General features: G+C 47.2%; 1 protein-coding gene across 2 annotated transcripts; it reads left to right on the forward strand.

The window, feature by feature from the left end:
* The first annotated feature begins 1,485 nt into the window (after window positions 1-1,485).
* Window positions 1,486-15,078, forward strand: camk2a (calcium/calmodulin-dependent protein kinase II alpha). 2 transcript variants are annotated; one of them, XM_014988419.2, is made up of 17 exons: window positions 1,486-1,751; window positions 3,603-3,697; window positions 5,818-5,877; window positions 8,508-8,562; window positions 10,369-10,434; window positions 10,525-10,597; window positions 10,965-11,067; window positions 11,521-11,604; window positions 11,689-11,783; window positions 11,860-11,982; window positions 12,272-12,355; window positions 12,440-12,482; window positions 13,623-13,663; window positions 13,739-13,787; window positions 13,917-13,992; window positions 14,677-14,771; window positions 14,846-15,078. In XM_014988419.2, exons 1-17 carry the CDS (start codon window positions 1,690-1,692, stop codon window positions 15,076-15,078), a joined length of 1,437 nt encoding a protein of 478 aa, XP_014843905.2. In that variant the 5' UTR covers window positions 1,486-1,689. The 2 variants fall into 2 exon arrangements, with proteins under 2 accessions (XP_014843905.2, XP_087868553.1); XM_088012427.1 differs by having other exon boundaries at window positions 13,626-13,663.
* The last annotated feature ends 1,681 nt before the right edge of the window (window positions 15,079-16,759 follow it).

Here is a 16,759-nt window from a genome sequence, read left to right on the forward strand (position 1 = left end):
GTCCTTCCAGGACGTTCTGGTTTATGAATAGATCTGTATTTACATTTAAACATTTATTGTCCTGTGGCATCGTCCTGGCTGTAGTTCCAGTGTTTGTCCAGCAGGTGGAAGCAGAGGATCAGCTCGAGATGCTGAGGCCGGTTCCCACCTCACAGGTAAGGCTGGTTCCGGTCCGGCTGGTTCTGGTCAGGCTGGTTTTCTTACCGGGACTGGTCTGGATGGAACCTGCTGGTTCTGGAGCGGTCCTGATCAAACATCCAGTAAATCCGTATTGTTTTTAGGTTTGGCTTGTCGTTATCTGAACCAGAACCTGTCTGGTTCTATTGTCATCAGAACTAGCTGGCAACAGGAAGTAGGCTGGAGACCCAAATCAGCAGAACTTCGGGTTCTGATCAGAACCGGGGAGACGGTTCCAGATCTGTCTCTGAGGTGTCCAGAACCTCTGGGTGAGCGGCACCAGAATCTGTCTAGTTCTGTTGGACTGCAGGCTGAACTTTGCTGACTTGGCCGCCCTCTTCTTCCTCCTCTTCGTCTCTGGAGAAAGGAGGAAGAGGAGGAAGCCAAGCAGAGAGGAAGATGACAGGAAGAGATCGGATCCCATCGGAACCAGAATCTAAAAATAACCCGGAGGAAGGAAGAGATGCTGCAGGCGCCAACTCAGAGATCTGGACCAGAACCTGGAGGACCAGGACCGGGCCATCAGGCCTGGGCCTTCAGAATCAGATCTTCACAACCAGACCTTCAGAACCGGACCTTCAGAACCGGTCCTGAACTGCTCCAGAACGTCCAGTCAGCCTGTAACTGATGAGTTACCAGACCTGATGATAGAGAATCATCATCAGGCCAGAACCAGTTTGGGGAATCGAACTGGTTTTGGTTTCATGTAGGATCCTGGATGTTGCGTTGATGAACCCATGAACTGCTGGAACATTAATAATGTGTTCATCTGGAATGAAATAATCCTCCCGTTGATCCTGGGATTTTCTGATGCTAATCTAGAAATATTTACAATATTTGTGCTGACATTAAATTTGTTTCACGGACTTTGACTAGACATGAAATAAAGCTGGGGCAGCAGAAATACTGCCACCTACAGGTCACGTAAAGCCACTGTGTCTGAACATTAGATGTTCTGGATTAGCGGGAATAAATGAGTAAATCTGATGTAGTTTAGCATCAGAAGAAGCATGAGGAGGGCCACATGTGGCCCCCGGGCCTTCAGTGTGACACATGTGATCTCAGACGACGGAGGCCCAGCAGGTACATTCACTGATTGGTTTGGGGTAGCGCAACCCAATCAGTGAAGTTCTGGTTCTCCAGAACCAGAACTTCAGCTCAATAATCTCTCTCTCTCTCTCTCTCTCTCTCTCTCTCTCTCTATTTTTTTTTTCTCTGTCTCCTATCCGCTGTCAGCTCTGGCTGAGGACTCAGTTTCCATGGCGACGCAGCGCGGCCTCTGATTGGCTGAGGGCGCAGTGGGCCGGGGGCCGAGCCTGTAAAGCTTCGGCGTCTCGGTTCTGGTTCTCATTTCGGTTCGAGAGACGAAGCGGCTCTTCCTCGCTGCTCTCTCCCTCCATTTTCCTTCTCCTCTTCCTCCTCCTCCTTCTCTTCCTCAGACGGTAGGTACGAGTCCTCGCCTTCGCCGCCCCCATCATCATCCTCGGAGCCAGTCGACCCCTGACCCTCACCATGGCAACGGTCATCAGCACGCGCTTCTCCGATGAGTATCAACTGTACGAGGAGCTGGGGAAGTGAGTACCACCTTCATCACCCTCCTCTTCCTCACTGACATCACACCTCTAACTTTCTATCTCCACAACCGATAATCTATCAATAAATGATCGATCATGTTCATCCTGATTTAAGCTGTAGTTTAATTATTAGTACTATTATTTCTTTATGACTTTGTTGGACGTTTTGATAATTTTTAAAAGTTTTCATGAAGCTTCGCCGTTTATAATAATGTTCACATTGATTATCAATATTATCAGGCTTGCATTTAAAAAAAAACCCCATAAATCTGTGTTTATCTGAATTTAATAATTAGATAATTTAAAGATTCAGCTGGTGATTATTACAACTATTGATTATATATTATAAATAATATCAGGTCTAGATCATAAATTATAGATTACACCAGGTATGGATCATTGAATATATCAGGTATAGATTATTGATTATGAATTATACTATGCACAGATTATAGATTACATCAGCTTTAGATAATAAATTATAGTTGATATCAGGTATGGATTATTGATTGTGCTACTGATCAGTCACTGATGAGCAGCAGGATAAACACATCGATGGACGGATGGAGAGAAGAGTGAAGCACCTTTCTGACCCCATCCCACTCACCACCCACCCACACACACACACACACACACACACACACACACACACACACACACACACACACACACACACACACACAGTCTCCCTCACACTTAATGCCAGGTCTCTTACATAATGCGATGGTGGGCGGCAGATTGCAGCTCAGAAGAAACTCGACGCTTTCAGCTTCACTTCCCCTCAGGAATGTCTCCAACTGATTATTGATTATTGATCTGAAGGGTTCAGGTGGAAAGCAGAAATGGTGGGGTTGTTGACGATCATCTCCATGTCAGAGTCTCCCATTCATTCATTCATTCATTCATTCATTCATTCATTTAAATACAGTGAGATGAAGATGGAGGAAGATGATGGTCTGGTTAACGTCCCAGGTCCTGAGGCTGCAGATTCAGCCTGAGGTCAGAGGTCAGAGACATGACCAGAAACCCCAGAGCTCCATCCCTCTGTTAGCAGGTCAAAGGTTAAAGGTCAGGTCCCTGAAAGCCTCTTCTCTCTAGAAACAAGATGGCCACCAGAATGATGTCAGCAGAGACTTCTGGGAAAACATAGAGACTCGAGAGGAGATGATGGACCGGGACGGACAGAACCAGGACGTACACAGAACCAGACGCAGCAGATCTGTAAAGCACGGTAGAGGAGGCATGGTGATGTGGGTCATCTCTGCATCTTCTGGAGGCAGTGTTAATCGATCTGTCCTACAACAGAATGGCCTAGTCAAAGGCCATAGCAGGAAGCTGAATGAACTGCATCTATGCTGAGAACGGACCAGAACCATCCGGCTCCGATGGACCCAAATTTACCTCCACCCTGACCTGGAAGGGCTGTTTCCATGGTAACAGCCGCTCAACTGGGATGGGTCAGTTAGCTTAGCTTAGCTTAGCTTAAACGTTCAATAGCTCAGCATACCCGTGTGCAGCGGCCCCTGCTGGTCACATCACAAGGACTCTTTTCTGGAGGGGGAATGTGTAACAGGAAGTGACATTCTGCACTTCCTGCAGAATGTCACTCAGAACCGGCTTGATTCTGAGTCCTTTGGACCCGTCCATGTCTGTTCTGGTGCTTCCTGAACAGCAGGTCCTGACGTCCACTGGGTCCGTCCAACCAGGAGGCGCAACGACCAGCTTCCTCCTCTCTGGTTTTAGCTGTTTTACTGGTGGATGGATGGCCCCGGCTGTCCATCTGTCCGTCTGTTCGCCTGTCCATCTCTCTGTCTGTCCTGTGACTGATCGGTTCCTCCTGTTGTGTTTCAGGGGAGCGTTCTCTGTGGTGCGGCGCTGTGTGAAGGTTCTATCGGGTCAGGAATACGCTGCCAAGATCATCAACACCAAGAAGCTGTCTGCTAGAGGTAAAAAGTCAACAAATGGCGGGCATGTTGCCATCTGAGTGGCTGCTGAGATGCAACCGGCCAGGAGAACTGACATGATAGGCTGAAACCTAACGAGGTGAACCGTGATTGGCTGACAACAAGCTTAAATGTGATTGGCTGAAACCTAACGAGCTTAAACGTGATTGGCTGAAACTTAACAAGGTGTTTGGAGTTTGGGTCATGTGGGTCATCTAAGTCAGACAGGACAAATCAGGACAAATCAGGGTAGGAGTGTAGTTGGTCCCTCAGTCTGTGAGTTGCTGGTTTGTTATGGTTTTGTCCTGGAGCAAGGCCTCCACCTGCCACCTGCCTGCTGCTGGTGGTCAGAGGGCCCAGCAGAGGGCACTGGTGAACTGGTAGCATGAAGAGCTTTGGAGTCCCCTGGCCTTGATAAAGACGGGGCGGCTACTTGACCTTCACCATCAGCTTCATCACAACTGAAATCTAAAGTCTGGAAAACATTCAGGGTTCTGCCTCAGGAAACTGGTTCCACTGGACAGGAGGCCTACCTCCCTGTCTGCTCTGGAACCAACAGAACCAGAACCTGCAGGCTGGTTTTCTATGTTAGAGTGCCAGGTTCTGTTCTCAGAACCTGGTACTCTAACATAGAAAGTTCTGCTGGTTCATGTGGTTTTTGTGTCTCTTCTCTGTCTTCTCAAACCCCAGTTAGCTGATGGTTCTGGTGGTTCTGTTTCTGGTTCTGCTTGTTCTGGTTCTGAAAGTTCTGTTGGTTCTGCTGGTTCTGCTGCAGCTTCCTTCCTGTTAAAGGCAGAGAGTAAGAATTGAGATTGCTGCAAGTTAATGACTGAATTCCTGCAAAAGAAACCTCTAAATATTTACAACAATAAACTGGATGTCATGTATTGACCAGTTAAACCAGTTAAACCAGTCAGCATGTTGCTCTTAAAAGAATAGATGAGAAAGGCTGAGTGAACTGCAGCTGTTTACTGTCAGAAGGTTTTATGCTGTTGCTCTAATTTAGTCTCTAGCAGATGTATAGTCAAAGCACAGCAATATTTACCTGATCAGAATCAAACAGAGGAGAGGACTGCCCTCACTCACACACACACGCAGACACAGAGACACACACACATACCCCCGGCTGAAACTCAGTCAAGCTGAAGGATTTTTCACTCTGGGAATTTTTTCACTATTCTGGTTTTAAGATTCCTTCGGTTGCTTAGCAACAAGCTGCAAAGTTGACAGAGAATATTTCTGTGTGAGCGTGTGTGTGTGTGAGTGTTCTGCTGCTCAGTGTTACATAACGTTCCTGCAGCTGTTTAACACACCTGATCAATCAAACATCTGCCGCTGAAAGAAACTCTGACTGGATCCCTGATTCACATCGGGAACTCTGAGAATTCGGGGAACTTGGGGAACTTGGAAGAGAACTCTTCCCTTCCTGTCTGTCTCTTCCTCCAGCAGTGTCTGTCCCTTTGCTCTTCTTCATCACTTTTATTTTTTATGTTTCTGACTTTTGCGCAGAAATTTGGGCAAACTCTTTCCATGAGCTTTGCAAAGAAAATTGGTCTGGGTTTCCCTGAATGACCCGGCTCCATAATGACCCGATACAACCGTAAACCATTACCTCTGTGATCCCACTGAAAGGGAGGTTCTGGTAGCTGCTTATAGATAAATGGTTAGCTGCTTATAATAAATAGGTGCGCATTGGTAATTGATCAGCAGCTGTTAGCAGGTTGCTCAAAGGGTTTGGTTGGTTTGACTCAGAGCAGAGAGAAAGAGAACCACAGCAGCTGGAGTTGGAACAGATGATGAAGTTTTTAGTTCCAGTAGAACCGGGTCTATTGGACCATCAGGAGGAAAAGCAACTTGAGAGTCAGATCAGAAACTTCAGAGATTCCTTCAGCTGCAGAGAGCCACTGAGAGGAGATGGCAGAAACTCTTAGTGAGGAGCAATGGTTGACCCCTTGCAAGAGATGGTTGACTTGTTGCTAGGGGTGGTTGCTAGGGGTCAACCACACCTAGCTACTCCTAGCTAGGGTTGGTTGACCCATTACCAGAACCGTACTCAGATTAACTGAATGTCCTCCGTCATCTTCATGGTCAGCCTCTGACTAATCTTTTGTGTTTGTCCCCAGATCACCAGAAGTTGGACCGAGAAGCACGGATCTGTCGGCTGCTGAAGCATCCCAACATCGGTGAGTTGCCATGACGACCTGATGCTGCGATGATTATGAAACTGATTTCCGGTCACATCTCAAAGAAAAACCTCTCATTTTTATTATTTGTTCTGGATATTAATAATGCTTTTGGAAACAATCAAAACAATATTAACACTTTGAGGAAATATGAGAACATGAAGATCTCCACCAGTCTGGACCAGAATCAGGACCAGGACCAGAATCTGCAGATATCTGGTCAATCCGCACCCAAATGCAGAAGGTTCCTGGTTCTTCCTGGTTCCCGGTTCGCTCCGTCTCTTTAATGAGTTGCAGGTTGAATTACAGGAAGCCCTGTGGCTCCAGAACGACGACAACGATGATGATGATGATGATGATGATGATGATGATGATGATGGAGATTGATCAGGGTGATGATGAAGATGCTAATAGAGCTGCAGACCCTCTGAACCTGGTGTTGCTAACGGTAACCATAATCTGGTAACTAACAGCTAATTATGGAGGAGATGCTGTCGCCATGGCGAAGTCAGAGAAGCATTCCTCCTCCAATCTGGTCTCAGATCTGCTGCCTGTGGGTCTGCAGAGCAGGACAGCCATGGAGTTCTGGGACCAGTTCTGCAGAACCTCCTTTGGGGCCGGCAGTTCAGATGAGGCTGATCCGCTTCGCTTTGACACCCAGAAATAAGAAGGAAGGGTGCCAAAACTTTAACGCCAAAATCATCAGCAAGTCAACAGAAACTACTGGACAAAGACAGAAGGAAGGAAAACTGGGTCCAGTGTTTAAGTTACAGTTCAGGTGATCTGTAACTTAAACCCCAGTGGTTAAACTACCAACCACTGGGGTTAAACTACCAGAAGTTGTACTGGTCTGGTCCAGTCCAATCCGTTTTGGTCTGTAGTGGTCCAGTCCGGTCCATTCTGGTCCAGTCCGGTCTGTTCTGTTCTGGTTTGGTCTGTACTGGTCCGGCCCAGTCCAGTCCGGTCCATTCTGGTGTGGTCCAGTCCAGTCTGGTCTGGTTTTTACTGGTCCTGTCTGGTACAGTCTCTCTGACTCGGCGGTTCCTTCCAGTTCCGGCTGTCTCCCGCTCCGTCTCCTCCTGGCTGACGTTCTGCTTGCTGAGGGTTCAGGAGGATTTCACCGTCTGAGCTGCAGTCTGGTTCACGTTTCTCTGATCTGATGTTCTGAAGCTGTGGACAGAGTCCCGTTTTGGACGAACCAGGTTTCCCTGATGAATGAACGCAGCGAGCTGCTACTGTTCCTGCAGGTTGTGGTTATATAATGACCCGCTGCACTGCGCCCTGAGGTGGATTGTCCACCTTAGAGACGTTAGGACGCCATGAGAAGGACATCACAGCGTCATCAGCGTAAACGCATCACTTTTCATTCTCTCATTTCCATCCAGGTGGATTTGAAACCAGACGGTCTTTGTTTCAGTGAGTCTCCACTCGCTGACTCAGAGGTCTCTTCAGGATGAGCAACGAGCCTTTCAAAATAAAAGCCTGTCTGAACAGCACTTCTCTCTGTGAGAAACATTTGAAATGTAAAACTGAAGCAGTAAGCCTGATGAAGTCTGGAGGAGAATAGCCAATGGGAGAAGGCTCTGTCACATGGCCCAACGGGCCAATCAGCAGGCAGCGGCCCAGCTCCGCGGCCAATCAGGACGCTCTGTGGGAAGGTGATGCTCCGCAGATATGAGCGGTGTTACGTAACTGTGTGTGTGTGTGTGTGTGTGTGTGTGTGTGTGTGTGTGTGTGTGTGTGTGTGTGTGTGTGTGTGTGTGTGTGTGTGTTGCTAGGAAACAGCGCCCATAGGTGAAGGCATTAAAACCATCCGTCCTCCTACACACACCAACAGAACGTACCTGTGTGGAGCACTCAGCAAGAAATCATCAGGTTTCTCTTCAAACACTCCTACACACTGCAGCAGTGGGGTTTAATGTGTGTGTGTGTGCGTGTGTGCGCGTGTGTGTGTGTGTGTGTGTGTGTGTGTGTGTGTGTGTGTGTGTGTGTGGGCAGCAGCTTCTTTCTCTTCTGTGATAATATGAGATATTATACAATATAAGCAGAGAACAGATGCCTGCAGAGAAACTCATCCATCATCTCAAGACAACTTCCTGCAGAAACTCATTTAGACTCAACATCAGCTGGTGATCATCAGCATCCAACCACTGGAACATCCAACCACTGGAACATCCAACCACTGGCTTGTCCATCATCTCAGGACAACTTCCTGCAGAAACTCAGTGATAAAATGTCTGACAGGCTCAACATCAGCTGCTGTTCATCCAGCATCCAACCACCAGATCATCCAACCACTGGAACATGCAACCACTGGATCATCCAACCACCGGATTATCCATCGTCTCTCCTTCCTGCTTCGTCTCCAGATCTCCTGCTGCTCTGTGTCAGACGGACGATAAATGAAAATTCTTTGAGCGATTCTTATTTCCTGGTTTGTTCTCGTGAAGTGATTCCCGTTAAATCCATGAATGTCTTTAGGGTTATTGTGAGTCAATGATGATTTTTCGGCTCATTAGCTGTTTCTGCAGTCTGACTCTAAATGAGATCAATAATAATCACTGAGGTTATAACCAATCATGCAGCGATTGAAGCTGAGATTCAGAGAAAACCTGTTTTCTGTTTTTCAGTTCGGCTTCATGACAGCATCTCAGAGGAGGCACACCATTACCTCATCTTCGACTTGTGAGTTCACACCCGACTGCCTGGTTAAAGGGTCTGTGTGCAAGGCTCAGTGCCATCTGGTGTTCAGGCTGGGGACTGCAGAGATGATCATGCACACAATACATAGTGTCTTAGCAGTCAGTTAAATATTCTGCTGAGAATAAACGACGTGAAAACCATCAGTAGCTGCGTTTCCAGTCACCATAAAACGCACAAATAGAATTTACAAAAATAAACTTGCTTAATGCAAACGTCGGAGCGCCGGCGGCCGAAAAAACTCTGGTTTTTGCGCTGGGGTGGTGTGGTTTTTCAACTGTAGTGAAATTTGTGTTTTGGAAACACCGCTGTGATGTTATTGACACACTTCTCTCTAGTTTGATTCCAGCTGATTATTTGCAGCTCTGGCGTCCTTGGACTAGACCATCGGGCTCCACCAGAGCCGCCGCAACATCACACTTCAGAAAATGTCTCATTCCAATGTGTTGAATCCATAACTCCTCTGTAAAATCACCAACTACAGTTTACCCAAAGCACCACATGCATAGCTGCTCCCAAGTAGGCGGAGCTTGTTGCTCCACTGCCTGAATCAGATGCTGACGTCTCCTCTGATTGGCTGATAGATGATGAGCGCTAGCACCACAATAACTGATTTATTAATGTATGTTTACATCCATCACTGCAGAGTTTCACCCAGAAAACTAGCTAAGCCCGGTAGTCGGGGTGCCGAGGCGTTCAACCGGCAGGCCTCCGTGTGGGGGCAGCTAGCAAAACATGGCGGGTCGCCAGGCTTATAATACATGGGGGGAAACCCTGTTACTGCCATTATTTTAAGGACTTACTGTATAAACAAGCTTATCAATGTGATTTTAATCTCATTTCTTATTTAATGGAAACAGTTGGGTGTTTTTGACACTAGCAGAAACCAAGTTTTGTGAACATAGTGTAACAGAAACGCAGCTAGTGAGAAGAACAACAATAATTCATGTCCATCTGGAGTTTTCTCCTGACACTTATCATCCGTTTACCATCATTTGATCTGAAATTACAGAGGAATGTCTCCCAGTGATGATCAGGGAGCCATTAGAGCTTTTTATCAGCCGATTAAAAAGCTCTAATGGCTCCCAGTGATGATCAGGCTGAAGCTGCCATGGCAGATCTTCTCGACTCTTATGGCCAATAAAAGCTCAGATCTTAAACCGGCAGTGATTCACCATGTGGCTCCGTGTTCGGCCTGCAGCCATCAGGATAAATCATTGATCAGCTCCGATCTGATCTCTATCAACAGGAAACATTCAGACGGTTAAGAGGAAGTAGAGTCGGTCCAGTGACGGAGAGCAGATCAAACCTGCAGCAGTCAGAGCACCGGCGGCCATTAAGGATCCGGCTTATCGGCGCTTTCTGGGTGTTGACTCAGTTCTGCTGTGAACCAAACACCTCCTTCTGTTACATCACATTGTGTTGTTCTGCTGCTTGACTTTCTGCAGCCAAATCCAGGATTATTTATAGAAACATGCTGGTTTTAATGCAAGCGTTCTGTTTCTGGGTTTATTTAACACCTTCACCTCTTTATTCATAATCTGATTTAATCTGACTCTCACATCCTGTAATTATTTTATCCTCAAAGGAAACCGACGCATCAAAACATTTTTACTCTCAGAAAGAATCAAAACTTTATTTAATTAACTTCATTCAGTTTTATGAAATGAGTTCCAGTTAAATTATATTATTTCTTGATTGATTTATTCTAATGAGATCATGTGTGTCTCACTGTTAACATGGCACTTCAGATTACTTCCCTGATTATTGACAAGATTATGGGGTTTCCAGGGTTACAGGTGGAGAGCTGTTTGAAGACATTGTAGCCAGAGAATATTACAGTGAAGCTGATGCCAGGTGAGAAGCACACCTGCTCCTTCAAATGTCTGGAGACATGACGCCTCCCGTTATCACCTGCACTATGTGACCTCTGACTTTTACCTGCAGCCACTGCATCCAGCAGATCCTCGAGGCAGTGCTTCACTGTCATCAGATGGGCGTGGTCCACCGAGACCTGAAGGTATTGTCTGACAGAAATGTACTGGAGAAAACTGGAAAATGAAAGAGTCTGATGTTTGCTCACCAGAAATATCCGAATGGATTTAAGATGGTTATTGGTTCTGCAAACTTGCAAGAGCTCCATTAGCATGGCTAGCTAACAGAACTCCTGCTGCTGTTAAAAAGTAGACAGAATTACCATTGTTGGCACCAACCATTTAAACCAGTGGGCAGAGTTAGCATCGTTAGTGCTCCTTGTGTAAACCAGTGGGCAGAGTTAGCATTGTTAGCAACCATTTAAACTAGTGGGCAGGGTTAGCATTGTTGGCGCTCCTGATGTAAACCAGTGGGCAGAGTTAGCATTGTTAGCATGTGCTCTGTGTCTCCAGCCAGAAAACCTGCTGCTGGCCTCCAAATCTAAAGGAGCGGCGGTGAAACTGGCCGACTTCGGCCTCGCCATCGAGGTGGAGGGCGACCAGCAGGCCTGGTTTGGTGAGGCAGTCCTGACTGTAGTACTCAGATTACTTTTACTGAAACTTTGTCATCCCTTCATGCTTCATTTAGTCCAAGTACTCTGTGTTGTTGTTATAAATGTACATTTTGTTTATTCAGTCTTAGCTCTAGGGTTTTAAACAAATTTTAATTTTAGTTTATATTCTGTTTATTTGGCTTTTTTATTTCAGAAATATTGTCAAGATTATTTTTATTGTTTAATTTTGTTGTATTGTTGTATTATAAAATAAAAATTATGGTTTAATTTTTACTTTTCTGTCTTCCTCAACATGTTTTCTGTTTTGCTCCTCTTATTTTCTAACTCCATAAACAACAGGGCATCTTCACTACCAAGCTGGCTGGCGCTTAGCAACCAGCCCAGTAGCCATGGTAACTGCGTGCAGCAGATGTTGCCTCTGGTGTAGCTGTGTAGCTTCCTCTGTGTGTTTGCAGGCTTTGCAGGAACTCCAGGCTACCTGTCTCCAGAGGTCCTGAGGAAGGACCCATATGGGAAGGCGGTGGACCTCTGGGCCTGTGGTCAGTCTCTCCTCATGTCTTTGTGTTGGTCACACTTGGCTCACCCACTGCATTCTGGGTAAACGCGGCGTTTCTGATCCTCAGGCGTGATACTCTACATCCTGCTGGTGGGCTACCCTCCATTCTGGGATGAAGACCAGCACCGCCTCTATCAGCAGATCAAAGCCGGAGCCTACGACGTAGGTCACATGACTCGCTGTCAAGTCATCGACACAGAGCGCTGCAGTTGGTCAGTCTCCTCTCCTTGCCTCCTAGTTTCCTTCCCCGGAGTGGGACACGGTGACGCCCGAAGCCAAAGACCTGATCAACAAGATGCTGACCATCAACCCGGCCAAACGCATCACCGCCGCCGAGGCGCTCAAACACCCCTGGATCTCTGTGAGTGGGGGGAGGATTGGAAGATGATGATGGTGGTGATGATGAAGACATTGATTAGGATGAAGATGATGATAATAATGAAAATGTTAGTGATGATTATGATGATGATGATGATGATGATAAGAATAGTGATGAAGGTGATGATGATAATGAGAGTGACAATAATGATGATAATATTAGCAATGATGACGATGATATCATTAGTGATGATGACGATGATGATAACGATAGTGATGATGATAACGATGATATCATTAATGATGATGATGACATGACCTCTTCCTCCCAGCACCGCTCCACCGTGGCTTCCTGTATGCATCGCCAAGAGACAGTTGAATGTTTGAAGAAATTCAACGCCAGGAGGAAGCTGAAGGTGAGGATTTTCACAATAAAGTGACAGGAAGTGATGTCATAGGGCTTGGCTGCTGACGGTGCAGTTTCTGCTTCTGTCCTGCAGGGAGCCATCCTGACCACCATGCTGGCTACCAGGAACTTCTCCGGTAAGCTGATCAAAGGTCAGAGGTCAGGCTGGAGGCCACAGGGCTCCTCATTGGCTGTGAGGCTTGCAGGTCATGACCTTTGAACTGGAGGCTTGTGTTTCAGTAGCTAGAGCCTTAAAGAAATCTACCAATCAGCTGCCAGCTTTACACACAGTTAGCAGGTTAACACTGTGTGTGTGTGTGTGTGTGTGTGTGTGTGTGTGTGTGTGTGTGTGTGTGTGTATGTGTGAGCAGCTGCTGTGGTCTAAAGATAGCAGGAAGGGAATCCCCCACCATGCTCCCAGTCCTCCCAGTCTCTCCAGCTGGACCAATCATGTTCAGTCATCTGCACATGCTCAATACAGGTCTGAGAAGGAGCTGCTGCAGATGTTCTACTGGTTCTGCTGGTTCTGTTGGACCAACTCCTGTGCAGTTCAGCGCCCCCTGCCGTTACTTTGCTCTCTGATGAAAACCTAACAATATCCAACATTGAAGTGTCGTTTTTGGAGGGTAAAGTCTTTCACCCCACAGCCATAGGCAGGGTGGGGTCAAAAGGTTAAAGGATCAAAGGGTCAGCAGGTTCTCAACAAGGTGGGCTTTAATCTGGCCAGAAAGTCTCAGATTCGGACTACAAATCCTCCCATGATGCATTTTTCCATCAGAGTCATCGGATCGTCTCCAAGCTGCTTCTGCTCTCTGCCAAACGGATCACAACCATCTGATATGGTCCAGAACCGGGCTTAAAGATCCGGATACTCAAACAGCTGCAGCTCAGAATATCAGGAACTATAAAACCAAAACCGGACCCGTCCTGGTGTAACCAGCAGAACTGGACCTGTCAGCAGCTGGCTCAGTGAAAGCAGGCTGGTGGAGAATCAAGGGTCAGGTGCTCTTTGTGCAGCAGAACCGGGCCGGGTCGGGCCCTCAGGAATGTGCCGGGCTCTGCTGCTATCTTAAGTTGCTCCTAAATTTGGCCTCAGCCCCCAGGGAGCGACCCACAGGCAGCTGGACCGCCCCCGACTGTGGGGCAGAACCAGAGCAGTTCTGACAGGTCCGGTTCTGCCCCCCGACTTGCGATGGCGCCGCTCCTCTTCTCTGCTTTCGTTCCATTCTTTCTCACTCTGCTGCTTCTGTTTCTGTTTGTTGTCATCCCTCGTTCAGGAGGAAAGAGCGGCAGCAACAAGAAGGCCGACGGAGTTAAGGTAACACTGCTCCCAGTCACCACCAGAACCAGTACCAGAACCCGCCCCACTAACTGACTACTGTTTCTGCTGCAGGAGTCGTCTGAGAGCACCAACACCACCATCGAGGATGAAGATACCAGAGGTGAGGCTCCGCCCACCAGACCTGCCGCCCAACACCGATCACCAACCTGACTCTGTGTGTGTGTGTGTGTGTGTGTGTGTGTGTGTGTGTGTGTGTGTGTGTGTGTGTGCGTGTGTGTGCGTGTGTCAGTGAGGAAACAGGACATCATTAAAGTGACGGAGCAGCTCATCGAGGCCATCAGTAATGGAGACTTTGAGAGCTACACGTATGTCTACGCTTCACTGTCCTCACTGTTACAGGCTTTTAATCTGAAAGGCCTTTCGGTACCAGGAAGACAGTAGGGGTCACGAATTTTCATGAATTTAGCTCTCTGCTTTGAACATCTTAAAAAAGAATGAGGGGTGTTTCAGCTGCCCACATTAGCAGGGAAATACGTTCTAATTCCTCAATCCAGAGACCTAAAACATGCGGTGGAGCGCTGCTACACGAAGACAGCCCAGGTTCCTGAAACATAATTATTAGTTCGACTTGTGTTAAAACACGACACCAACATGGTATTTTGCAGAAACTAAAGCTAAACTTCCAAATTAACAAAGTACTTATTGGAAAGCTAATGCTAAAGCGCTACACTACCACGGTATTTAGTGGAGGTTAAAGAGCTAAATTCAGCCATGTTGATACCCACCATGCATCATGAGATGAACATAATCTCAAAATAATTTATATTTATGAGTTTTAGCATGTTTCTGTTTAGCTTTGGTTGTTAGCGTTGTATTCTTCTGTAAACCTTCGTTGGCTTGTTGAATATTTTGCATTTGCTCATTAAAGCTTCTTCAGGGGCGGTTGTACTGCTAGTTCTGGTCTGGCCCACGAAGTTCTGCTTTGAGGTCAAGAGGTCCCAGCAGAACCTCTCTGGTACCGGCAGCAGAACCTCTCTTTCTGTGTCCAGGAAGATGTGCGACCCGGCGGTGACGGCGTTCGAACCCGAGGCTTTGGGGAACCTGGTCGAAGGCTTGGACTTCCACCGCTTTTATTTTGAAAACTGTGAGTTTGTCTGAGTCTTGTGGACAGGACAGGCCGGCTCACCTGTACAGGTAAACGATGTGTGTGTGTTTCAGTGTGGTCCAAGAACAGCAAGCCGGTGCACACCACCATCCTGAACCCCCACATCCACCTGGTGGGCGACGAGGCCGCCTGCATCGCCTACATCCGGGTCACGCAGTACATCGACTCCAATGGCACGCCGCGCACTGCCCAATCAGAGGAGACCAGGGTGTGGCACCGCCGGGACGGGAAATGGCAGATCGTCCACTTCCACCGCTCAGGATCGCCCTCCACCCTCAGCAAGTAAGAACCAGCCACAGAGGCATTCAGGCAGGCTGGGACAGAGCAGACTCAGCAGTTTGTCCCAGCCTTCCTGAACGCCTTTATGCTGCAGCTCAGCTTTAGATGAGCTGGTAGACGATAAATGAAACATTGACCAGTTTAGTTTCCTCCAGTGTTTCATGGTTATGATGTTTGCCGTCATGATGCTTCCTCCACCGTTCTTAGCTGAAGCTCTCTTCCTTTGTTCCTCCAGCTAACGTCCTCTTCCAGAGTGGGCAGGGCTCTGATGGGGCTGCTGTCGCCTTGACAACGGGATGATTGACAGCAGGCCAGCTGTTGTCTGACACCAACCATTCAGGATTTTCTTTGAGGCGTTGGAGGAGGAGACTGCGGGGTCAGAAAGCTTCGGTCATCCAGCAGTGAATCCCATCACCAATTAACCAATCAGTCATCCAACCAATCACACGACTTTGTAACCAACCAATCAGCTCAATCCGGGCAGTGGGTAGGAAACCTTGTATCTCCAGCTGTATGCACACAGCGCCCCCATGTGGTCAGAAGCTCTCATTGATTAAAGTGTGTGGTTAGCTCTGACCTCTTTGATGTTACTGAGCATGTGCAGAAAGCTCTGGGCTTACATCGTCATGTCAGATGTTTATTATCAACTAATCAGAATCTGAAAACCATCAGAACCAATCACATTGATCCCAATGAGCCTGAAGTAGTCTGAGATACAAGGCTTCCCCCTGCTGGTCACTTTAGGTATCTGCAGTAATAAATAATATTTAGTTTATTGTTATCTTTAGAGTTAAAATATATATAAGTTGTAATATTGATTATTTGCTGATTACAGAGTTTATTATAATATCTCATTTACATACATACATACATACATACACACACGCACACACACACACACACACACACCTCTACCTGACATGCACACTGCACCCTCTGGTGTTCAGAGAGTGCCAGAAACTTCCTACACTTTCGATCTTCCACTAACACCACCCACCACACCTAGGAGGGCCTAACGAGCTAGTTTAACGAGCTAGTTAGCGAGCTGTCTGCTGCCTGCTCCTCCTCCACGGCTCCTTCAGCTGGAGGAAGTTTATCGTTCTGGTTGAAATGTTTTCCATCTAGAAACTGGAAGAGGAAGTGACCTCAGGTCTGTGGATTTGATGTCTGTAAGTCTCGTTCTGCTGGGAGATTCTAGGTGCTGCTTTAGTAGAACCAGCAGGTCGTTTCAGAACAAACCCAAAAACAGACGGCCAATCAGAACCACGGGCACCAAACAATGGCCAGTCAGAACCACAACGCTATTCACATAAACCTGGTACGAGTACCAGTACCATGGTTGGTACCGGTACCAATACCATGGTTGGTACCAGGTGTAGAGGTGAGTAAATGGATCAGGTTCTGATCCAGTATATTTAAATAAAACCTTCTAAACGGTACAGATAACAGATATTGGGCTGAAATGGATCAGAACCAGCTAAACCTCCATGATCATTAAACACCACCAGGTTCTGGCTGCAGATCCAGTTGGGCTCATCCTACACAGTCCATCTCCTGGTTCTGGTTGGTACTCTTGTTGGACTCGTCTGGACCTCTTGAGCAGAGCCACCAGGTTCTGTGGGTTTGTTCTGGATCGTCTCTGTTGGGTTTTTAGGAACTTGGGTCGACCTGGACTGAGGCAGAACTCA

The sequence above is a fragment of the Poecilia mexicana genome, unplaced genomic scaffold (assembly GCF_051168715.1).
Source record: "Poecilia mexicana isolate PSO_F unplaced genomic scaffold, ASM5116871v1 scaffold_14, whole genome shotgun sequence".
Classification (NCBI taxonomy): domain Eukaryota; kingdom Metazoa; phylum Chordata; class Actinopteri; order Cyprinodontiformes; family Poeciliidae; genus Poecilia; species Poecilia mexicana.

Bases quoted from the DNA above. Each gene is read 5' to 3' on its own strand.
- camk2a (XM_014988419.2), top strand. From the start codon at position 1,690: ATGGCAACGGTCATCAGCACGCGCTTCTCCGATGAGTATCAACTGTAC. The intron at 11,983-12,271 runs GTGAGTGGGGGG...TCTTCCTCCCAG, and splicing joins TCAAACACCCCTGGATCTCT to CACCGCTCCACCGTGGCTTC. The intron at 13,993-14,676 runs GTATGTCTACGC...TTCTGTGTCCAG, and splicing joins GGAGACTTTGAGAGCTACAC to GAAGATGTGCGACCCGGCGG.